This window comes from Falco cherrug, chromosome 5 (genome assembly GCF_023634085.1).
Source record: "Falco cherrug isolate bFalChe1 chromosome 5, bFalChe1.pri, whole genome shotgun sequence".
Lineage (NCBI taxonomy): Eukaryota > Metazoa > Chordata > Aves > Falconiformes > Falconidae > Falco > Falco cherrug.
Genome location: NC_073701.1, coordinates 28,479,184 through 28,504,325, shown reverse-complemented (window position 1 = coordinate 28,504,325; position 25,142 = coordinate 28,479,184). Strand labels below are relative to the sequence as shown.

At 38.3% G+C, this 25,142-nt stretch overlaps 1 protein-coding gene across 3 annotated transcripts in view; it reads right to left on the bottom strand.

The window, feature by feature from the left end:
* Positions 1-25,142, bottom strand: part of BRAF (B-Raf proto-oncogene, serine/threonine kinase) — an 88,402-nt gene that overhangs the window by 10,524 nt on the left and 52,736 nt on the right. For all 3 annotated transcript variants that reach the window (XM_055710679.1, XM_027799371.2, XM_055710681.1), the window contains exons 8-18: positions 21,227-21,386; positions 19,580-19,616; positions 15,247-15,383; positions 14,412-14,529; positions 13,617-13,701; positions 11,118-11,294; positions 9,605-9,651; positions 8,916-9,034; positions 8,026-8,157; positions 4,969-5,103; positions 3,943-4,096 (exon numbers count right to left, since the gene is read on the bottom strand). In XM_055710679.1, the coding sequence (XP_055566654.1) occupies positions 3,943-4,096; positions 4,969-5,103; positions 8,026-8,157; positions 8,916-9,034; positions 9,605-9,651; positions 11,118-11,294; positions 13,617-13,701; positions 14,412-14,529; positions 15,247-15,383; positions 19,580-19,616; positions 21,227-21,386 (1,301 nt within the window). The remainder of the gene's footprint in view (positions 1-3,942; positions 4,097-4,968; positions 5,104-8,025; positions 8,158-8,915; positions 9,035-9,604; positions 9,652-11,117; positions 11,295-13,616; positions 13,702-14,411; positions 14,530-15,246; positions 15,384-19,579; positions 19,617-21,226; positions 21,387-25,142) is intronic.

Genomic DNA, 25,142 nt, shown 5'->3' with positions numbered 1-25,142 from the left:
AGTAACCTGAACTGTGAATTCACCGTTTGCTAGCAGGACAGGAAGGTCTTGCCTGAGAGCAATAAATGCACAAAACGAAGACTGTTTCAGGCACATCACCCACGATGCTCTGCCCTGCAGGAAGAGGATCATATCGATTCTGCCCTGCTAAGTCTTTGGACATAGTTCTGTAATGGCCAATGCTAATCTAAACTGGGACTACTGCAGTCCCACTCTCCCTCCTGACCCGAGCTGCAGAGCAATGACCTGCCTGTTGTGCCACACAGGCACTATCTGGCCCTGAGGCAAGATGGCTCAAGCAGCTGACCTAGCAAATGCTAGCTCAAGCTGGTGGGCAAGGAAAGTTTTCCAACCAGTTTTTGGAGAGCTGCTCCGTTAATGGTGGGGGGGATCCACTCAACTGTGCCGTACCGACTTGTGAAATTGGAGACCATCTGCCAGTACAAGGGTAAGGCACTGAGCCATGGATGCTCCAAATGAGGTCAGCTTACCCTAAAGCTATGAAACCACATACTTAGCAATTTGCTACGTGAAAAAAAAGCAATACATTTTTATTAATTGTGGGCCAGACGGCTGATGTGCTTTTTACCAAGCAGAACTTCAGATACTTGTTTTGACTGGTAACAAATTCCTTTCCAAAGGATGGACAGCATTTGAAAATGTACACTTCTTAAAGAACCCTTTCCAGTTAGCTACTAGAGTTTTGTCATGCTCGTCACGTGCAAAGCAAGTGGAAACTATTTTAAACACATACTTTCAAAAAATGATGATCAAAAAAAAAAGATGATCAAATTCTTTCACGTTGTGTCCAAATAATATATTATAGGGGCATGTTCTGAGCGAACCTACTGCCCCTGATTGCTGGAAAGATTTAAGACAGTTACCGATCTCTACTCTCACAAATTTCCAAGTTACCTGGATTCGTGAGGTTACTAAGGCATATACACAACACCTTAACTGTACTTCTTATCCTGGGGTAGATGCCACATTTCTCAGAAGAATCATAAGGAGAAGAATGGTTCCCTTCCAGGTCCATGCCAGCCTTGTCTACTGAAGCAGAGTGTAATGGACTTATCAGAGGGAAAATCCAAATTCCAACACTTTGCCTGGATTACATTCACAGACACAGAAAAATGTGACAAAACCGCAGCTGGATCTTGCGCTGAGCTTTTAGTATGGATACCATCCACTGGCTAAGTAAAAATCTGGAACATACACTGATGTGGATCATTAGTATCCTTGGAAGAACATAGCAGTGTTTAGGAGAATCTAGTCCTTCTAAAAGGTACTGAGATAGATTTTGTTTCTATACTGAGATGCAGGGAAGTAAAGAAAAGGAAGAATCTCATATAGTTTTATAAACTACCACTGCAGAAAAGCCTGCAATCCTACAGACCTGTTTTCAGGACCAACAGGCATCTGTTTCTAAACCATATAGTCAAGTTGCATCTTTGAGAACAGACCCAAATCCACAGGTGTATTTAGGCATCTTCATCCTACATACGTTCCCAAATCTCACTGAAGCCACAATTACAAACTACAGAAGTGAAACCCCTAAATACCTTTATGACAGAGGTTAATGATCCACAAAATCCAGCCTTCTTTTAGGCTTCATAAAATGCTTAGTGAGATGCTAAGATCACATTCTGGCCATGGATCCCAAACCGTGCTTGATGTTTACAAACAGGTGACACAGGAAGAAGTTTAACGCACTGACCATCCAGCAGGAAACAGGGCTGCTGTGTCTGAGGATGGCAGCATTTTTTCCCCCCATCACTGCAGTTCCTATAGCACAGAAGAACACTCTTAACAAGGAGGATAACACTATTCTAAGGAATAACTTGTTTGAACTGATCTGGCAGTTCCTGAAAAAGAGTAAGCCTGGGCAGGGCAGTGCTGATGGTTCTGCACTCTCCGTAACTCCTCAGGTGGATAAGCCTTTTGTGTGTGGGATGCCACATTAGATCTAGATTCTGCAGGAGACCCAGCATCATCATCTTGCTCTTACTGACAGGGGCATTGTAGCCTGTACTGGATACCACACCCCAAAGCTTAAGAAGCATTCCTCTTCACTGTCCAGAATAATAATTAAAAAAAAGTTGGTAAGAGAGGAAAAAAAAATTAAAACCTGTTTTCATTTTCAGATAAGCCTGCCAAAATGAGGTGAAGCTATCAGAAAGATGGGAAACAGATTTTCTAGAACAATAACAACTTCCATTCTCCATAACTATTTCCATAGAGATAGATTTCAACAGCTGAATTTTCTTGACTAACAAAATGAGAAAAGTTCATTCCCAAACTGTTTCAATAGCAGACACTAAAAAGACCCCTAGAATCTGGGCAGAAAATGCAGAAATTTTCTCTTGCCTATATCTCTTCAAGTTCTCTAACTCCACTTTCTGCTTCAAAAGGCTCAGATGCCAGACAACAGAAAAGAAAACCTTGAATTCCTGGTCTACTTCAAAAACCTATTGCTAGCAACATGCAAACGTCTCTGTAAGCATGTAAATCAGAAGCCACTAAGAACACTCCTGGCCATTGAAGTCCTAACAAGAGCAGCAATAGCTTGCTTCTGATACAGAAGAATCTGTGAAAATTAATAGCTTAGCAGTTTAAAACAAACAAAACTACATAACTAATTTAAAAAAAAAACACAAGAACACAGTCAATAATAACGTTGTTTTTATATCTGACATCAAAGACTGATATAACCTGAACCACTATGTTTCACCTGTTCCAGAGGAATGCTCCTGAGAAAAACAGAATCTTTAAAAGTGAGCTGACAGGATCCTGGTAAGGTGTCTAGCTTTCTTAGCTAGATATCTAGTCAAGTGATTCACTTTTAGTCAAACTAGCAGCATTTTTTGTGAATAAAACCCAATGCGTCACTGAACAGAAGCATGTTCAGGAGTATTCCTAACAATATTGAAGTAATTAAAATCTTTCATCTAACAAAATTCATGGTGTAATACTGATTTCCATGAAAACAACTGCTTTTTCAAATCCTCTTTTCCTATTATGGGTGTTAATAGCCTTTTTCCCTTAAAGCATTTGGTTATGCTTGGGATTTAAAATGTTGGTTTTAATTTTTAAATCCATGCTAATTAAAGGATACAGGCACCGTTACCAGTTATATTCTTGAAGTTCAGCAAAAGCAGGTTCAGAATTCCATATGTAATATAACATTTTGAGATGGTCTAAACTATAGCAGATCAGAGTATTCAAGGAAAAATAGAAAGTAAAAAAAACCCAAACCCCAAATAAAACCCATACCACCACTCCTCTGCAGGAAGACATGTTCTCTAAACAGCACTATTTTAAACTTCAGCATTCAAAATGAGACACACATCACTAAGATCTTTCTTTGGATTCTGTGTTGTATCTGTTCACTTCTGCTGACCACAAGAAGTTTTGACTGTGTTCAGCCTCGAAACTAAGTTTATTTTTCCAATTGTTTCCCACATATGAATAGCATTACTAACTGAGGAATCTAAAACCTATTGCTCAAATATAATGACTTCAACTGAAATAAAAAAACACCCACCATATTTTAAGTAGACTAAAATCAAATTCAATCCTGAGTAACTAACTACAAACATTAAACTAGGCAAAAATGACACAGGCAAATGAAAATGACACCCGACGACCTTAAGAAGATTTTTTCTTTTTGCCTGTTTTGAAGTGACCTTTCCCATTTCTCTTATGTGACCTTATAATTCTTGTGCCAGCTTTTCCTATGACAATCATTACCAACACAGACTTTATGTTTGGGACGTTCAAAGCCCAGTGTTAGGAAGTGAGTCTTCATTCCCTCAGTAAACCTTAAAGACATAGCCAGTAAGAACTGAGAGCGTACGTGTGTGTTGGACTCACAGGAACACACCAGCACACGACACACAGGCACATCCTTTCACATTTCTTTTCAGCGTACTGGAAACCCACCGTATCCCCCTGCTTGGATAGGCGTTTTTGGAGAAGCACAAGCATATAGACTAAAATCCTCTGTCTGGAAGCCAGCCCGGTTTAATGAGGGCTCAGATGCACTGCGGTGAATTTTTGGCAATGACCGGGCCAGAAGCTCAATGGAGGCAAGAATCTAAAACAGGTAGAAAATAAGCGATCACGTTTGTTGTTGCAAAGTTGTAACACTCTCAAAATCAAAGGCAGAACCATCAATTAACTACAGAAAAATATTTATGCACATATTTAAACAGAAACTTTTAAAAACAGATTACTGCATTGCACTCTGATGTTCACATCCTCAAAAAGTTAAAAAGGACATTTTGGGAAGAAACTGTCTCGTTTTCCCGATTAAAAGGGCATACTGATTTCCCTCTGTAAGCATAATGCATACAGTTACCTTTTATGTGCCTCCTTGTTTACGCACTAGTACCTATACCTACCATCGCTGCAAATGAACAGCCTTGGCAGCAGTTCGCTTACCACCACCTACCGCAGAGCCAGCAGGGGGAGCGCCTTGAAAACGCTTGGTTACATTCACAACAAAACCAAAAAAAAGGTCACCCCCAATCTTTTAGAACCCAAACCTTCCTCAGCAGGCATGATAAATCAAGTTGTTGTGACAAAACTATCAGTTTCCCTTCGTCAAGCCTGGGGGAGAGCAAGGAGGGGGTATAAAGATTTGGATCATACACCAAGTTCTAAAGTTTGTGTGTCTAATTGAGATTATTAAATTTCACTGTCTCCCAGTTTGAAACGTTCTCTAACATGATTTTTTTTGAACTACAAAGGTCATTTTAATACCTGCTTTGAATTGAAAATAGACTTAAAAAAACTTCAATTTTAAATTAAACAGCACTAGCCAGGCGCTGAAACAGTACTCTCATGAAGTCATGCTATAGCACTAATCAGAAACATTTTGAACTGGCCAGTGAGTTCATAACTGATTTTTATTTTTAATATTTGAATTGTAAAGTCTACTAAGAACTGAACAGGAACATATCTCACCTGTGGAAAAAGGGGTCTCTCATCTCTTTTCTTTTTTAAGCATTCTGCCATTAGTCTCTTCATAGCTTTTGGACAGTTGCTCCGTACTTTGCTGAGGTCTGGAGATAGGTATCCTCGTCCCACCATAAAAATTATCTTTATTTAATAGGAAAAAAGATGAAAGGGGAAGATGAGGATTCCATAAAACTAAAAGTAACAAAAGATTAACATTTTGCTAGACCATTTTAGTCCCAGCAGCAAGTTTTCTGCTACCGGGAAACATTATATGGTATTGAAATTGCGAAGTTTCTTAGACTAATGCTTGCTAACCTATTCAGTACAGAGAAAAAAAATATCAGATTTTTCCTCCTCCTCCTCAGAGATATTTCTGTGCAGCCTGAACACTAGTAAATGGTTACCATTTATAGCAATAACCATCTAAGGAGCGGTTCTTCGGTGTCAAAAACTGTTACAAAACCAAGAATAAGCAACTCTGTGGCAGGAACAGAACGTCTGAAAATAAATATTCTGTAAAAATAAATATTGTGTTTTATATTAAAAGTCAACAGCAAATTCATACTGAAAGGTATTTTAAGAAACACACGGACTTACGGCCTCAAGTTGCACAGGAGGTTCAGACCGGGTATTAGGGAAAATTTCTTCACTGAAAGGGCTGTCAAGCATTGGAACAGGCTGCCCAGGGAGGTGGTGCAGTCACCACCCCTGGAGGTATTTAAGAGACATGCAGATGCAGTGCTTACAGACAGGGTTTAGTGCTGGACTTGGCAGTCCTGGGTTAACAGCTGGACTTGACGATCTGAAACGTCTTTTCCAAACTAAATGTTTCTATGATTCTGTAACTTCAGATATTAAAACCCTTACCTTTTGAGAATAAATTCTGTCATATACTTCACCACCACAAAAGCTTATTCTTGACATCTGACAGCCTTCCCCACCCCCCCGAAAAAAACCCCAAAAACACAAAAGAGAAACTGCCTCTCCTCTGCGGAAGACGAAACAGACAGGCTTTGTATTTTTACAGTAGTTCCTTTACCATGGAAAGTTTATGTTTCACCTAAGGATAAAACTTAACCATAAGACAAAGTAAACTAATAGAAAGCAGGAAAGCAAAACAGATACGGCTAATGTTCTCTTGGGTATATTAATTTATTATTTTTTTTAAAATCAAACAAGGTCAGATGCAATGTGGTTTGAGTACTGCAGTTGCTCTGACACTAAAAAGCCCTTTCAAACCAGCTGGTCAAGGATCCATTCATGCTGCAGCAGATAATCGCTACCTCTTCTGTATACTCAGACAGACCCAGCAGGTGCATCACACCTTGTATTTAATGAAATGTAACTATTTCATATCTTGACACTGGGAAAAAAAACCAAACAAAAAACCAACAAGAGAAACCCCCCACATCTCAAGCAAGCTATACATGTTATTTATACTAACACAATCCTTGTCCTTTTTAAACTTTCCAATTCGGTTGCATCTGTGTTGGCATCAAGGAGGAGTATAAAACTCCCATATGGTTTCTTTATAAATCCCCATGTGCCAGAGTTGCATTTCGTAGTAAAGACTTGTCTACCCCATCCTTTACCTCTGCTGCAATGAGACTTACCATCACCTAAAGTTACTCTTTTCTAAATATTTACACTACTTAACTTGAAATTTTTCAAAATTCATTATTGGTTATGTTTCTGATACTCTCTTCACAAACATACAGGGATTAAACTTTTATTGCAACTGGAGAAAAGAGAATTTCACTACAAGAACACACCTAGTCTGTCTAGAAAAATCTGTTAAATGAGAGAAACACTCTGAGGTATAACAAGAACACAATGCTTTGTTCACCAAGAATCTCGGTTGTCTTCATAGCAGCTGATGTAAATGCACCAACAGAGTGAACAATATTTACAGCTTTTCAGACAATAGACTGGGAGTGACAAAACTCAAAGACATTATATCACATTTTATATGTTGGCTTCACTTGTAATTTAAAATTTGTTTCAGCACTCAGTCGTAAGCACCCACATGACTGGCTTCATCTTTCAAATCTCAAAAGGTAAAACCAAAACAATGCCTTAATACTGCTTTTAGAAGGCCACGTCCATCTGGCCAGGACTTTGGATAGTTCCCTTATTTCATAAGGCGAAACCAATTCAAAATAATAATAATAGAGTCACTAAATCTGATGAGTTGGGATTAAGTATTCTGACAGATATGGAAGCAGCCTTATAAAATGGCATTCACAGATGAACTGTTGCTATGGTTGCAATTCTCAAGTACAGACAGTGAAAAAACAAGGGATGTGGACACAGAAACAACATAAATATATCACTGCCCAGACATGGAATAGTTTACACCAAAGATCTTGATGCATAGATACTTTTTTCAGACTAGACAGAGAAATAACAAATCAGATATGCCTTCGCAAATGTGCCTGTTCTGTGGAGATGTAATACAAGTGTGTGGTATCATTAGACTTAAGGAATATTTGTTCACAATTAAGTGATCTTCTTACAGGATTCACACATTCTGGAAAGTCATATACTCTTGATAAATGCCAATATCCTGAAATTCAATTAGATAGCACATGCATTTTTCAAGACTGAAATGAATATAAAACATTCAGCAAGATGATTGCTGTTCCATTTTGTCAATCCTATTGCTGAACTACTGTTCCATGCAAGGAGAGGAGAGGGAAAAGGAAAAAAAAAAAAAAAAAAAGAGACAGAGAAATAATTGAACATATGGAGGATCATTTTGCCTTTGCAGAACTAATCTAAACTAGATTACTATTAAGGAACCTGCTCTCTCCCTAATAAATATCCTGGCAACCAGCTCAGAAGCTGAAAATCTATACTTGAAGTAAAAAGCAAAAAGAAAAATACCTCAAGAGACGTAAATAGGTACTACGTGGCTGAGGCAGATCTAAGGATCGCAGAAATGTCACATCATAACATGAGAATCAGAAACACAAATCAAACACACAAACCATCAGAACGTGCGCTTTGCAAGGCTCAGTCTGTTTCAGGCCACAGCTGACTGAAGTCAGTCCCTTCCCTTACCTGGTCCCTGTTGTTGATGTTTGAGTATGGTAACTGTCCAGTCATCAATTCATAAAGAACAATCCCAAACGCATACACATCCGACTGAAAGCTATACGGGTTTTTATCTTGCATCCTAATAACTTCTGGTGCCTGTACCATAAAAGGAAAGAATTATTTTTTATTTCACCACACTGGGCTGCACCTTGCAGACCAGGAACAAAACATGGACTTGTCCAGAATGTAACAAGTTGCAAGGCCCACTCTTGGCTTCAGATGTTACTGGGTCCTAATATAGACTGGATGTTGATGTGAATCTCAAAATCCGTTGTTTTTTTTTAGCTTGGTGACCCCTTTATTCCTCTATGGCAGAACAAAATGACCTTGTCTGAGTCGAGAAGCTGTTTTGAAACTAGAATTGTAACAACACTGAAAATAATGCCAACTAGCAAAGCCTTCAGGTTTTTCAGGGAGAAAAGGAGAAAGTGGAGTTGCACAGGAGGTCGTAACTATACTTTTTGTTACAACCTCTGGAGAGTAACCACGTTTGGATCCTTAAAACTTGAAGAGCGTCTTACTTTTAGCTGAACTAGTTCCTTTGCTCCTTTGCAGGATGTTTTCCATGGCTTTTCTCACTTTCTCCTCAACCCTGGATTAAGCCTACCTTTTTGCCATAGCCATCATTTTGTTTTCAGTTTAAACCTCATAATAAGGGATGAGAACTTTGCTGACTACTGGAAAACATATGCTTAAAGAACTGAAAAGCATTCATTTAGTATTCTTATTACTGCTTGTCTTTTCCAGCTTAAGACAGCTTGTATATGTCAGTGTGCTAGAGGGATAGTCTTGGAAACTTTGGCTGAAGGCAATTAAATTTATTGAAACAAACTCACCACTTCGCCCTTGCTTACCATCCATAGAATAGATCCAGACAACTGTTCAAACTGATGGGACCCACTCCATCGTGATTTCACTGTAGCTAGACCAAAATCACCTATTTTTACTGTGAGGTCTTCATGAAGAAAAATATCTAAAGGGGGAAATGTTAAGGAAAAACAAAGAGGTACTGATCCTGTCCTGCAAGAAGAGTAAACAGCCACAAGTTTGCAACATTAACATTTTTAACCATCCACTACCACTGGAGAAGATTTTCATGTAATACACATTCTAAGCAGTCAGCATGGTGAATTATGGTACTTAAGGGTTACATACATCATGACTGGGCCAGTGCTGAACAGACCATGGCACAGGTGGTTTTCTTGAAATGCCAAGTACTCTCTTGAAATAGTAAGTATAAGAAAAGCTGAAAATATTTAATGAGTGAACTGGCACAATCTTTCATTACATGTAGAAACCAAATGATGCAAAATCTTAATGATATCACAATAAAACTTGCTATGTTGCTGCAATCACATCAATAGAGACAGTAAGTATTCCTTACTTGGCTACCGGTGATATTAACCCTTCTTAGTGAAATTTCAGCTCAGCAAATGTTCACACATTAACTGCTTTTCACATCAGTAAGTTCACTTCTGGCAGAAAAAAAACCAAGCCAGGAAAGCTGTCATGTTCCACAATCATAAATTCTAGGAAAGGATACTATTACTCTTGAGGTCTCTGTGGATGATTGACTTGGCGTGCAAATAACTAAAAAGGAACATCATAGATTAGGTGGGTTAAATGATATTTCACTAATCAACTCCAAATTCACTGTATTACTGAAACACAAATTCTGTAGATATTCAAACTGCACATATTTATCAAGGTGGCAAGACTTCAGTTACCCATGACAGTTCCTGCAACAGTCACAGGAAAAAAACAAAAATAAAATAAAGCTTAGATTTCCAGCTCAAACCTGATGCTACTAAGAACGAAATAAAATTTATGCACCACTTCTGCTTTTCACTAACTAAATACTCTGAATAAAAATAAATGAACTTCAGTAGTTTTTGACATGCCATTCACTGCTGAAGGTTCTGCCTCCTAGCCTTAATGGTGACTGTCAAGACACTTTGCAGGCTAAGTCACAGGTTTATGTAAGGTGTTTCTGAATTATGGGAGCTAAATGTGCTTCCCAGTCTCAAATGTGTACTCCAGTATGCTGATGGCTTTTTAGTATGGGACTGGAAAAAGGATCCCCTAATTTCAGACTGGATAAATAGATTGCAGGGAACAGAGAGGAGAGTACTTGCTCCACAGCATAGATGTAGCCTAAATTAGGCAACTAGCCTCCCTTGGCTCTTTGCTTAGTCAATGAGATTGGCACAAACCTGCTGGAAAAGTCCCAGTTTACATCTCTGCCTTGAATCATGCTCATAAAACAGCTTCTGCATCCCCAGTACCTACAGAGGGAGCCCAGGGAGATGAGCAGGCTAACAGAAGGCTGAGACTGCTTGCTGCAAAAACCTCCCCACCTCTTGACTGAAAATGTAATAGAATACTTGGTAGAAAACCAGCACAATGAACTGCAATCATCATAGCGGGTTTCCAGCTGGAGGGTGATTTGTCTATCTTACATCAGTGTTCTGATTTTGACACACAACTTTGGGCTAGTTTTGTAAATTCTAACTCAAGTCAATTGCCCTCTATGGGAGTAAGGATTATTTACAGTCCTTAGAACAAAATAGGTATGTTTTTCTCAAATGCTGAAATTTATTATCTAGAGAGCTACAATACTCCTAAGAAAAGGAGGGGGGAAAAATCAATTCTTTTTGCTAACAGGACTGTGCTTTCTGTGTTATCTCACAGGACTCTGTCCTTTCATTTGCTGTGTGTTTCTTTTTAAACTAGTTTTGTGTAGGAGGTAAAACATATCTGCACTGAAGATCGTAAAGCCTGGAACAGAAATCTTTGCTTAAAAGATTGCAAGTTTAACTACACTGTAATTGTCTTTACTATCTTAGACCATATTTTCTCAAGAATTTGTATTTTCCTATGTTCCAAAAAAAGAACGCGAAGTCTGTTTTACAATAATAAACACTTTACCAAATGCTCTGATCATCAAGGCAGGACCCTGGGCTTGGCAAAGCAAGCAGATAGCTGGCATTACTTGCTGGTGTGAGATGTGAAGAGGGTAAGTAAACATTGCCCCAATGCTCAGATACGATACTTACTCCATGCCTTGTGCAGTCTGTCGTGCAATATCAATTAGTTTGATCATTTCAAATTTGGTCTCAATGATGTGTAGATGGTGATATAAGCTGGACCCCTCACACCATTGCGTAACAATAGCCAACTGGGGTTTTGTTGAATAACCCATAAAAAGCAGGATATTCACATGTCGTGTTTTCCTGTTGAAAAGAAAAATCAAAAGGAAATCAGGTGGATCAGGAAATCAGGAAAAACCCAGGCAGATCTATCACAATCTGAATATGTATTTCCAAATAGAAGTTGCTGGGTCAGTCTCAACTTCTACTAAGATAACACGATAACCTGTTGCTAGATTCAATTTAATGAATTATTCCAGCAGTTAGTCTTTCTTATCATAATGACATGGAATAGCAACTCTGGGGTAAGCTCCACTTCCTCTTGCTTTTGCAAGCAACACAGCACACGACTGCTCGGAAGATGCTGTTACCACTAGGCCCCCATGGAACAGTGACAGTTTGCAGGCTGGTCTGCTTTTGTGTAACCCCAGTCCAGCTATGAGATGTTGCTCTCTTAAGGAGGACATCCAAAATGAAATTCCAGTCTCAGAGGATTCCAGAAAGGACAACCCTTTTGTTCAGAAACCATCAACACACTTCCTTGACAAGGCTTCAGTTTTTCTTAGTGTTTTATTGCACAAGAATTTTGTACTCTCTCCGGAGCCAGCACACAAGAAAGGATGGAAACAAGTATGAAAACTCTATCTCAATAACGTTACGATATGAAATTGTTTCCAAACAGCACTGGGAGAGACTGGAGTTCACCACAGAGATCTGGCCAGATTAAATTAAACCTATTTCAAAGATGAAGCAACTCCAGACAGAAAAGCTTCACAACGAACAATACAGAGAAGATTATCTCAGTAGATATCCCAGCACATTCAAGGCCCAAAAGAATCTACTGACGCATTGTGAAATCTGAAAGATTATCCTCACCCTCCAGGAAAAGTCAATCACATTCTTATTGCCATCATGGCATCATGGACATGAAGAACTAGATACCTCCAAACGTACCAACAAGATATCACAAAGATGAGGCACCTAAGAATTCTGGACTATTTCCTAGCTTTCCCAGGGGCTGAGGAGAAATAAAGGCAATCTTCTTCCAACACAGCTCGGTTCTGAAGGCAGTCAGCTCCCTGCTGATGAAACCTGGCAGATCAAGCTTAAAACCTGTGGTAGCTTCTTAAAGCTATGCTACTGTGGAAGATGGCTCTTTATGTTTTCTTATATTAAAAAAATAATATGGGAGCCTAGATTGTGAACCCCTTTGTCCTCTCAGCAACGTAGACTAGGACAGTTCTGTATTATGAGACTGTGCCTTTCCCAGGTGCAAGGATTTGTCAAGTGATACTGAGGGTAACTGCTGAGTGAACAAAACTCAAGTAGTTTTTTGCAAATCCTACCTCAAAGTTCAGAAAGTAATGATGAAGCATCATCGAAAGGGTAAAACTACAGGTAAATCTGACTTGTCTGCATCAAATGACAAGACAACTATTTACTGTAAGTGCTGAAATGATCAACAACAGAAAAAGACTGGACTCCAGCTATGAGACTGCCAGCAGAAATCTGGGCTAGGTAGGAAATACAAGATTTTTTATTTCATGCAAGTTCTCCTGAGCAGTTATGTCAAAAATATGCAGAGATATCCAAAGTAGCATAGCCCAGAAAGCCTCTATTTCCACAACTATGGGCTTAAGAGTTTTCAGAACTAATATTTCCTGGGGAGAAAGGCTGACCATCCCCTTTCCACTGTGCAGCTTATTGGGGATGCTCCTCCAGCACAGGCACCCAGCTCAACACAGCAGTCTTCCAGAGGCAAAAGCCTTCTTTCTCTTTTGTTTCTTAAAGCAAATTATGCTTGAGACTGCTCAAGATTGTACTTGGATGCTAATGGTCTTCCCCAATATTCTATTGTATTGTGTAGACTGATCCTCTTTTAAGAGCTGAGCCCAAGACAAACACTTCCTCTGAGAAAGTACAAGTAGTCGACAGAGAAAAGGAAATCAAGAAGTGACTTTGAGAACTACATTTTAAAAAACGCTCAAACAAGTGGTACTGAACAGAAACTATTAAACAACAGGTAGTGTGGGCAGTGCTGTAGCTCAAAACCAACAATTAGTCATGCTCTCCTTCAATCTCAAAATGCGGATGAGGAAAGAAAGGCCTACAAGCTCACACTTAGGCTTGACTGTGCCCTTGGGGTAGTACAAGGGCAAAACTCGGTGCTGTCTTGAGGGTTTGGACATACATATATTTACAACATAGGTGTGCAGGCAAACACATACAGGGGAAGGAAGAACTAGCAGCAGATACAAAGAAATATCTTTAAATGGCAAGTTGTATTTTCTGCCCAAAGTATCATCACTGAGGAATAAGAGCAATGTGTTCTAATGGAAATCTAAAATTCAATGATTAATGAGGCATAAATCTACACACATTTTGTGCCATTACAAATATTCTTACCTGAGCACTCCTACTTCATTTTTGAAAGCCTGTAACTGTTGAGGTGTGGGTGCCGTAACATTCAACATTTTCACTGCCACATCACCTTTAAAATAGCAGGTTTTAATAAGTGCCATTGACACATACTCCTCTATTGAGAAAATGCTATATAAAGCACCAGAGATCTTAAAATACCCTATTTTCTAGCTTTGTGAAATAAACCAGTACAATACTAAAATAAGCAAATATTCCATAAAATGTATAAACACTATTCTTATTTTACTCTGAGAAATCCTAGCCAAGTCAAAACTTTCCAAATAAACAATTGAAATCCTCATTCATCACGTTGAGTACTTCAGACTTTATAGTAACTGTTTCATCTCTACCCTAATACATACTTAATTCAGAAGAGCATGCAACAGTTGAGTTTCTAAACAGTTTGATGTTCTAACATTACCTATTTAGCACACTACTTATTAAAAGTAATGTTTACGGCCCTTCAGTGGACTCTCCCCAGTATCCCCCTGTCTCTCTCTCGTACTGAGTAGCCCACAGCTGGACCCAGAGCTCCAGGTGTTGCCTCACCAGTGCTGAGGGAAGGATCATCTCCCTCAGCCTGTGGGTAATGCTCTGCTTAATGCATCCCAGGATATCATTAGCCTTCTCTGCGGCATGGGCACACTGCTGGCTCATATCCAACTTGGCATCCACCAGAATCCCCAGGTGCTTCTCTGCAAAGCTGCTTTCCAGCTGGGTGGCCCCTAGCAGGCAATGTTACCCGCTTAACAATAACTGTTTGCCATGACAGCCACATACCGTGCCACTTTCCTTTGTAGACTGTTCCAAATGATCCAGATCCTATCCTTTGTCCAACTGTGATCTGGCCATCTGGTATCTCCCAATCATCACTTGAATCCCGTCGACCAAGGGTTTTCTTTTCATATATGCATAAAGAACAAAAAAGGAAGAAAGGAAGTGCATTAATGGCTGCGAACACAGCTCCTTTGTTAAAGATTTGGTATCAGCATTTCATATCATTGAAGTCTTAAAAGAACTTTCTTTTTCAGATATTGCATTTGACTCTTCAAGTCAATTATACACAAAAGCTCAGCATGCAAGTATACCAAATTATTTCCTGGCATGAAATATTTGCCACAGGCTTCTGGCAGTGTTAAAATCAGTAAATACTAAGAAACTCTTACGAAAAAAGAAAGTCTCATTTATTTTCCGATTCTTATTCAATCATAATGCCAATTGTGAATTAAAAAAATGCAAATATTTTAATGTATTACATTATTACACGTTACATTTGAGAATCACTAGAGAACTTTCAAGGTTCATGAAACATAGTGGAAAAAGTTAAGCTGTTATTTGAAGGGAAACTGGCATTATAATGTGAAGCACACCAAGACATATGGGTGCAATGAAGTAAAAGTGAGAGTAGTCAGTTATTGAAATGATCTATGTATCAGTCACACCATTTTAATATTCCATTATTTATTGATTTTAAGTCCTTCATCATTACCATATTCATCTTCAAAATAATTCAGAAGGCTTTGATGAAAGAAAAGTGAGAGGAACACGGTTGTGCAGTATTTCTATACTATGAATATACCATACTGTGAGTGAAAATAGCTGATCTTTCCCTTACCATTCTATTTCTGTCTTCTGAGGATGAGGATGATTTCCTTTCCCGCTGGGGTCCTGGTGATTTCTGTAATGCTTTCACATTGGTGAGTGACCCAGGCAAAGAGGCTGGAGGCGTTGCAGACAAACCTGCAGTTGAACCTAAATTTCAGAAAGAGGATAATTCTTATCTATACGAAGTCAGCTTACGAGAATGTATTGATATTAGGTGCAAGAATTGTGTTTAAGATGCAGTATCTCCAAACATTAATGTAAATGTTAAGAGGGAACAAACATATACTAAGAGTATTGTCCTAATATTAGATTAGTGCTCAAGGCTTAGATTTCAGGAAGAGACAAGTCTATAGCAAACATCCCTGTATACCAGATAGTTCCCAGTCCCTGGTTCATGAATTATCAGAAGGACAATGTCTCTTTAAGTAGAAAAAAAATAAAATTTAATTCCACCAGTTTCTTTGAGAGGAAAAGTAGTAGCATTTTAATTAGCAGCAGCTAACTCTCACATTTCTTGTAGCTAACCTTTTAGGGACCCAATAAATAGCTGCAATCCTGTACTTTGGAATAAAATTGACTAAATGCAAAAAATTGAGAAGTTTTCTAGTTGAGTCTCCAAGTGCCACCTGAAAACCATTTGGCTGTTTTAAAGCTGTTAGCAGAGAGCTCTTATTTAAAAGTATTAGACTGTAGAAAAGATTAAAAAAGAACAAGTACTTTAGTTAGCTATTTGAAGCATATTCTATTAAATACAAAAAGAACAGTACATCTGTAGCCTGTATGTTCTCTAAACAAATCTATGCAGGAAAATGTCACTAACAGAGCTGTGTTTCAGAGCCCCAATGGCTTTCCAAATAGAGCACTTCAACTAGACACTGCTTTTTAAAATACACCATAATTATTCATAACAAGGTTATGCTGACCCTCCCAATACAAAGGACATAAAATAGGGTCAACTGTTAATTAAATTCACGCTGCTCTGCTAAACAATGTATGTCATTGTACAAGGCCTCCAACATTCCAATGCCTTCTCTCACATCAGTGCTCTGGGAAATGGCAGAAGATGATACTCCTCCTCCTATTCCTTCAGAAGCCCCCTTCTTACCAAGAAAGTGTCTCTTAATGCCAACTTGAGTTCAAAAACTGACTTTGTGACTTTTAAAACTGTTGCTCTATTTCAGTCACTCAGAGTACGCTAATTTATCAGACTACATAAATCCATCACTGCCTGTCTTCACTGATAAAATCCATACATTTCATACAAGTGGAAGCACAAAATAATGACATATCAACACACAAAAAATGGGACACAGCATCCATGAACTTTGTCCCACATGCTAAAGCAAGAATAATTAAGTATATGGGGCATCCTAACTACATTTACAGGCAGCTCAACGCCAGTGACCTGAAGGATGGACTTTTGTTCATGTTACGATCACTGTGTTGTCATATGTTTATTATATTATTTGTCTGAAATCACACATATATGGAATTAAATGCATGATGTTCCCAAAAAATAAGCAATTTTCCAAAATCTACCATGTTACAGACTTTCTCTGCAATAGCCAAGCTCTACTAGAATGCATTTTCTTTAGAGTTAACTGAAGTCTCCTACTTAAATTTTAACACCATGATACAGAAACACTAGCACAATAATCACCCTTCACCAAAAACGCTTACAGCATATGGTAGAACATTAATCTGTTCATAATAATACCAGATGGCCTGTTTTCCAAGTTATTAGAGTAGAATACTTCAGATACTGTTGGACTTAAGCCATTAGCTTGGACTCTGAAGTTGTATGTAACGTGTTCCATTCTGTAGCCAGTTTGCTTGTTGGGAACACCTGCCTTCTTACAAAGACTTCTGGAAGAACTTTACAAGTTCATAAGGTGAACTGCTCTTGATATATTCTGAAACAAAAGTCTTTGAAACAGCCAAGATGGTAGCATTTGAAAACCACACTACATGCACTGAACTACCCATTTCTACGTGTATACGTATAGACACAAATATTTACATTTCATGCTATTACTCAAGAGTTGGTTTCTCCAGCATATGAAATCCCACAGTCTTTTGGGATTTTGTGCAATACAACAGATCCATTGACAACTTTAGGCCTGAATTACCTCCAGAGTCAATGATGTAAAATTGGAAGAGTGTCTTATTTAACATGGTACAGGACACAAATACTGTTTCACTGGAAAATTACTAACTAAATAAAACCTACGTGGTCTAAACCATCTAGGGCTCCAATGTGGTATCTATCAATAGCACATTCTCAAAATGAAGTATTTGTTGAAAGCTAACACGACATGTTATTTGAAAAGCTTGAGACCTAACAAGATATCAATGGAAATGTTTGTAATTCACATTTGATTTCCTAGATTACTTTTCAAAACAAAGAATATTAAATATAGAAAACTATTAAAGCACTGAACTGACTTAAACTAAACAGTCAAGGAAATTCTAAGTTAAGGACATCACTTTGTCTTTAAAATCACTACAATGCAATCCAAGCACCCTTGTTTAGAAAAATTGTATTACGGTCCACACAAAAACCTCAACTATGAAATTCCTTGCTTTTGAAGATTTAAGTCAGATTTTATTTATAGTAATTTTCAAGCGTGTAAAGGTGAAAGTGAGTATGTGTGAAAAGCACATTCAAAGCATTCCAGCCAGGCCAAGCAAAAAACAGAGGTGTTCTGATAAACTCACACACTTACATACACACGGTGTGAGGGTGAGGCACAAACAGCATCTGTGGTTTTACTTATTTTGTTTGGGTGAAAACAAGAAAGAAGAGCCCAACTACCTCTGAACACTGGGCCAGGCTCAAAATCAAACACTATTTCACTGGGGACAGAATGAAGGAGGGGACTGGGAGTCCGGGATTGGTATTTCCGAAGACAGCGCATCAGCTGGTTCAAAGGGGCTGTTAGAGAGAAAGAGACGGGCAGGCAGAGACAGAAAGACAGACACATAGAAGAAATGAAAGAAGTCATGGGAAATAACTAGGATGCTTTGACTCCTATTCATAGATTGCTTCTGTACTTGAAGGAAAAAAAAAAAAAAGTCAATTACTAATAACACTGTTTCAGGACTGGGAATAGCCAATTGTTTTCAGATGCCAAGCAGACAGTTTATGATCAAAAGTTAAAACCAACATGATAGCACAACATTTAAATGCTGGACAAAATGGGCAAAACTGTGGAGAGCCACACCTATCAACACACACAAAAATAGCTAAAACTGGCAACTTTAAATTAGTAGGCTTGCAGAATTAAAGGAAATTTTGTTTTAAAAAGCGTTATATTGCTGGCATAACAATAAACCAACTCCATCAAACACAATGCAGTAGGTAGGTACCATCCCACCAACTACCAGATTTGGATGGGAGAAAGAAGGTCAGTGATAGCCCATAGCACAAAACCTTAGAGATCAGGATAGAGTGTATTAAGGTAATTCAGTCTTAATGGCCGAAGCAAGATGTAATTAGTAGGAGACAACTGTGTTAATGGTTTGAAGTTGGAGAACCTGTCATATGCCTGCTCTACTTACTATTTCCTTATTTCTATTATTTCTATATCATTATTACAATCATAGGAAAAAATACAGCACATAAGAAGCCCTCTCAGGACCTTGACAGTCAGTGGGAGAAGTGACTTAATAGGCTGTACATAACATGAAGAGAACTAAATCTGGCACTACTTCTGACTTAACCGTGAATTAGGACTGTGTGTTACTGAAGGAATCATAAAAAGACCTGGCTTTAACATAAGGTCCTAACAACCTGGTTCCAAAAGTAGCACAGGCATGCAGTACAGCAAAGCAGCATCTTCAGCAGGGGTAGAGGGGGAGAAGAACTGGAGTATTTCATGCTGCTTTAGGATGCAGCAGTTTGTATGGAAGGTCCATCTGCCATGTCGATGGTTTTCAATTAAAACCCCCATTGTTGCCATGGGTGGAAAGGTAACAAGAGGCACAAAAATCTTTGAGAGAGAGTTGGGAAGTCGTAGCATATCTCTGTGCAGCCATGTGAGTGAGTGTGTGCATGTGAGAGCAAAAAAAGTGATGGTGCAAGATAATTTTAAAACTAAAAAAACTAGACACCACTTCAAAACTTTTCCTCCTTCTGTCTCCCCCACTCCCAGAATGACCAGCAAATGACTCAAACCTTTGTCAGACAAATACTAAGGTCATGGACAAGCAAATGCAAATTTATTTTTTGTTCTAGTCATATTTTCCTTTGTGCCTGTGTTTCATACAAGTAGAACAAAGGGAAAGGACAGTGCTGTTGTGTAATTAAACATAGCACAATAGCTAGTTTAAACACTACTTACCTCCCTCTCCTCGTAAACCCTGGTCTCTAATCAAGTCCTGTAAATAAAAAAAAAAATTAAAGTGTTTAATTTAGGTATTAACATTTACATTCCAGAATCAATTGAGATTGATCAAATAGAAAATCCATAAACACATATGTTGTTCATGAAATAAAAGCTGTTTCCTACCCTGGCTTACTAACAGCAGTGACTCTAAAGAACTATTTATAACAACTACCAAACTTTTCAAAATTAGTTGCTTTAAAACAGCATCTCTCAGTAGTAAAGCGAAATGTACACCACCCAAAATAGATGCTGACATGAAAATATTGATTTTAACACACAGTTGGCCAAAATGCATAAAGAACTATCGAACCAAACGTTCTAGTTAGAGTGTGGCACAAATTATTTGTACTGTCGTATCAGAAGCTGGGACATCAATTTCCTGTACATCAGTCAAATGAGTTCTGCTTCATTTTTTGTTGTAACAAAGCACCTCATTTGCATAGTCAGGTGCACTCTGTTCTTCTCAGAAATGGCAAACTGTGAACTTGCAATCCACTGTGACCTGAGAGTATCTGTTACAACATACACAGACTAAAACCAGGCTACACTACGGATTTTTCTAAGCAGAAAAAACTTAGAAAATTCTAGCAGTTTCCCTCTGTATGTCCCTTTTCACCATCAAGTGGTTTTTTTTTGGTTTTTTTTGGTTATACAATTATATTATTCCTTTACACATCTGCACTGCTGCCGAAAGCACTAGTCCTGCTCTCAGCTGCACCACTGCCATACACCATATGCAAATGTCTATGCAGCCACGCTCTTAACAGTCAAGTAACATTTCACCTTTCGCTCAGTTCACATGCAAAATAGATTTTGTGCCTCAGTGTTCAGGCAGACTTCAAGACTGCTCATCTAACAAATGACTAATTTCTAGAAAGTAGACTTCAGGGTAAAATACAAGCCATACACATTAGCAAAATTAGAAAGAGGCTGTTGTGACCAACATTTTGACAAGACCTAGCCAGCTTTATAGCTAGCATCAACCATTTTTATTATTCAAGATTCAGCATCCAGAAATCTCAAAAATGTGGAAACCAAGTTAAGTGTAGCAGTTTCTGAACATTCCAAAAGAATGCTCAGAATAACATCGATGAGGCTCTTGAAATCCTAAGGAACATTCAGTACATCTGAACTCAGCTTACTGCAATAACTAGATTTTCTTCAATGCCAGAAATATTACTTGCATTTCAAACACTAAAAAATCCCTCTCTGACATATAAAGAAACATGCTTAACAAATAGCATGGTTTGCAAGAGCGGTGACTGACTTCTGTATTCTTAACACCATGGTACCCTTAGCAGCATGAGCCTTGCAAACAACAACAACAAAAATAGCGCAGTGGTTTGTAGCAGAACATTTCTTTGAAAATGAAAGGACAGGATTGTCCAAAGGCAGTTTCTGCTTTTAAAGAACGCGTTAGTTGCATCTTACAGCTCTGAATAGCAAAAATGTTTCAGGCGGGATCTATGAAGATTCTGACAGATTACCAAAGATTATCTCAGAAACACAGCGGTTGCATGTACACGATATATTTAATGCACTGATATTCATAAGGGAGAAATCAAAACTACTATAACTGATCGAAATGTTATTAATACTTACATCAATATTGACTGGCTCGATTGTATTGATGTGAACATTGGGAGCTGAAGAGGATCGGTCACGTTGCCCAAATTGATTCCGATGGTCTTCATCTGCTGGTCGGAGGGGCTGTGGGATTGGAATGGATTTTGAAGGAGAAGGACTAGGGAGAATTGGTGGTCTGAGAAACAAAGTCAAGGAAAAAGAGGATTTAGGTCTACAAATGGCTTCAAATACTGCATAGTGGGTGTGGTAAGTCCTTTTCAACTATAATAATACATACATTAAAAAACCTGATCTAAAGACCTGTGCATAAAAACAATTTATGATGAATGATCTCTACTCCCTTAAGATCAATTTCAACAACCCTCTGCTGTACAAACTACCTAATTACATGGCTGTGAAGTGCTGAGTTAAAACAAAACAAAACCCCCTAACATACCATATCAAACTAGTAATAATAAATCCTGATCTGAAAAATTCATGTAGCCCAACATGCACTGCAGATAGCAAGATACTCTGCAATTTCCTCACTTCAGAATTAACGCAATACACTCTTCTTAATGGCAACCTACTGAGAACTAAAAATGCTTAACATCCCACATCAATATTACAATCAGAAGATGTCACAAACCAAACTGTATGGATGGCATTATTGTTCAGTGAAGACAGACTGAAAATTACACACTGGTCAGTCAACATAGTTGATTAATATTATGACCAATGTAATAAAATATAATGTAATAAAATATAATGTAATAAAAAAAATAAACATATCACCTCTTAACCTCAACCTTTAAGAAATAACATTTAAAGTGTTATTTACAGTGCTAGTTAGGCAATGCAATAGTTTTGACTTAAAAGATAAACGTTCAGACTACACAGACAAGTTTTCTGAAGAAATGCAAATGCTGTCAGTCATAAAGATAGATAAAGTCTTTAATTTATAGTATCATGAATCATGTATTAAAAGACAAAACATCTAAACACTTGCCTTTTCATTTGTAAGAAGACAGAATGTCACTACTTTGGTTACCCACTTATTCAGTTGAAGTACAATAAATGGGCTTTTATCTCTTAGTCAAGTCAAAGTCAGTCACTGTTAAGTGTAATGATTCGATTTAATGGATATAAGGCAAAAGGTCAATGAGAAACATCTACCACCTTTGTCAAAGAAAACTTCATGTTAAAATATATGTGATATCTGACAAGGTTTTTAGAACTTACAGAAAACACAACTCCTAAGAGAGAAGTCCTCCAGCCATTTAATTACTCATGAGTTCATTACCATACCCACAAACGCAATACCCACAGGGAGAAACTTCAGAAATAAACCATACAGAAGCATATATAACAGCAGCAGGTCTTGGTGCTGACTCCCCTAAGCGAATGCTCCTTGGCCTCTCCAAAGATCTTTAGGGGCAACTAACATTTTCCACAGGATCTCTTGACATTTTTTCAGAAATGTTTCAGAAATGACTATTACCCTACCTTTCATTGAAGAGTTTATACAGTTTGGCACTGACCCCAGAACTCAATGCTACCTGTATCCTAAGTACCTGCCATCTTTTCCTTCCTGGCCAACAATCTCACAATTGAGCATGAGGAAACAAGAGTACTTGCGAGTTAATTCAAGTAACAGTCTAATAAGTCTTGTAATAAAATTCTTAGATTATGTTTGGGAAGAGGAATAAAAGTAGGGTTAAACCCCCTACCTAAACTGTTTTTAAAAACAGTTACCTGTTGTCACATGACAACATATAAACATGCATATAAATACTGCAGAAATACTGGGAAGCAATGAACCAAAACTGTCAACAGACAAATCTCTGAAAGGGCCCTGAACATTTAAGATGATGCTCAGTTTTGGAAACATTTTTTAAATGCAGATAACATTTTATATATATATATATATATATATATAAGCTAAAGTTTTCATACATTGCTAACAAGCGCCTTCGGGTAAAATATTTTCTATTATAGATGAGGAAGTTCTGAACTCTGAACATTTTTGTAAGGACTATCATGCAACTGGAACCCACATCAGGAGATGGGACACTGCACAGACACAAACATGGGACTTGGCTGACATTCTAAGGCACTGCATTTTCATGTTAAGACAAGTGTGCCACATGGTGCACAGAAAGATTTCACAAGAAAAGCCTAAGAAGTGTTTCAGCCAGACCGGTACTGTCATTGTCAGGATAGCAAACTCCTGCTCCAACTTCCTGACAGCTCTCAGTAATAATGAAATTAAGGGAAATGCGTTACAACAAACATCAGATAATTGCACTAAGAGTGACTGTGAGCCAGCACCTGAGCTGTGCCACACAATGAGAACGAAAGCAATCAGATTTTCTGTGATCATGAGTAAGCCAAGGGAGAGACAACCAAATTGCAGAAATATTGTTTCAATTACATTCCCCTTTGAATCATAAATGGTCACCTGCTAACGGAATCTGCAAATACTTCTGTATTTCTGGTCACACGTCACCATGTCCACCATCATGTTGCTAGCACGGGCAGCACGCTGTGTCATACAATGTTTGAAAACCATTTGAATAGCTTTTTCTACTCATTAAATTCTAACAGGGAAGTTCAGATCTTCAGAAAGTAACTACAGGCTGATAAATCTCTTCTTTTGGAGTCTCTGAACTGTTATTGGCAGGGTCTCTGGGCTTTAGACACCAAAGAATCCAGAGATGGGAATCTCATAAGCAGTTAGCAGTGTGCTCCATCTGTACAATCAGGATTTCACTATGGGTGTCCTTGGGACACTTACAAAAAAGGTAGGTTATTTTTGCTAAATGGGAATTTTGCTTGGAAAAGGTAACTAGTTTGTTTGCTGGCCAAAGATGGCCTACTGAGATAAGCTCAGAAGATATTATCACCAGCCTCTGCCTCTGTGCAGCAAAGGCTGTATCTTGATCTGCACAGAGATCTTGATTTACAGAAAACATGTAATCATGAAGAATGCAGCAATACTCTTTGCTACCAAAAGTCCATTCTTAACAGCATTGCTAAATTTTATTTACTCCAGGAGTGTAGAAGGGACACTGGAGCAAAAAGGACCAGCCATCTTCATTTGGAAGTGGGTGACATTGTCTATTCCAGGTGAGTTACAAAACTAGATCTGTAAGCTATGCAAACTTAGTACCAACAAGCATGCTGCCAAAAAAGAAAAAAAAATAATCAAGAGGACCAGAAAACAGCTGCTGCGAAGCACTGTTTACTGTGTCATACATGTGTGTCAGGCATGGTATGGCTGGGGCTTAAAGAAGCAGTAGTTTAAATACCAGGATCTGAGTTTCTGTTGCTCCTCCTGTGGCCTTTGAGTAGTTAACAGTCAACCTGCTAGTTAGAGGAGAATTTCTACAAATAAGATCAGTATTCTGACTTATTAGAGAGGTTATACCACCTCATCTTGCACACTTTCTTCCAGCCTCTTAGATGTGGGCATTCCGTTAAACGACTCTCATCTTCCGAGACAAGCTGATAAGAGTTGTCAAATACTGATCTAATATGTTATAACCTTTTCTGGCAGTATGACAGAACATGCTTTTTCCTTGGACCCTGTACTTGGGATAAGCATGTTGTTCCCTCCCTTTTTATCAAGACCAAACAGAAAGAGGTTTTGTCAGGAAACAACAGTAACGCAGGTAGATGTACCATGTGCCAATCACAGCAAATACCAACATTCACTGTTGTACAAAACTGGGTCCATGGGAAAGAGGTAACAGAAAAGTGCCCACACATACTACTTTTATATATAAACCAGCAAATTTTGTAAAATCATATATAATACTTCCACCAGATCTTAAAACTTGCAATGATACAGGTTAGCTCACTTTAGAAATAGGAAAGAACATTTTAATACAGATTTTCCTCATTTTCCTTTAACTCACCAATATGATGTTTCATAGATTTAAGAGCTGGT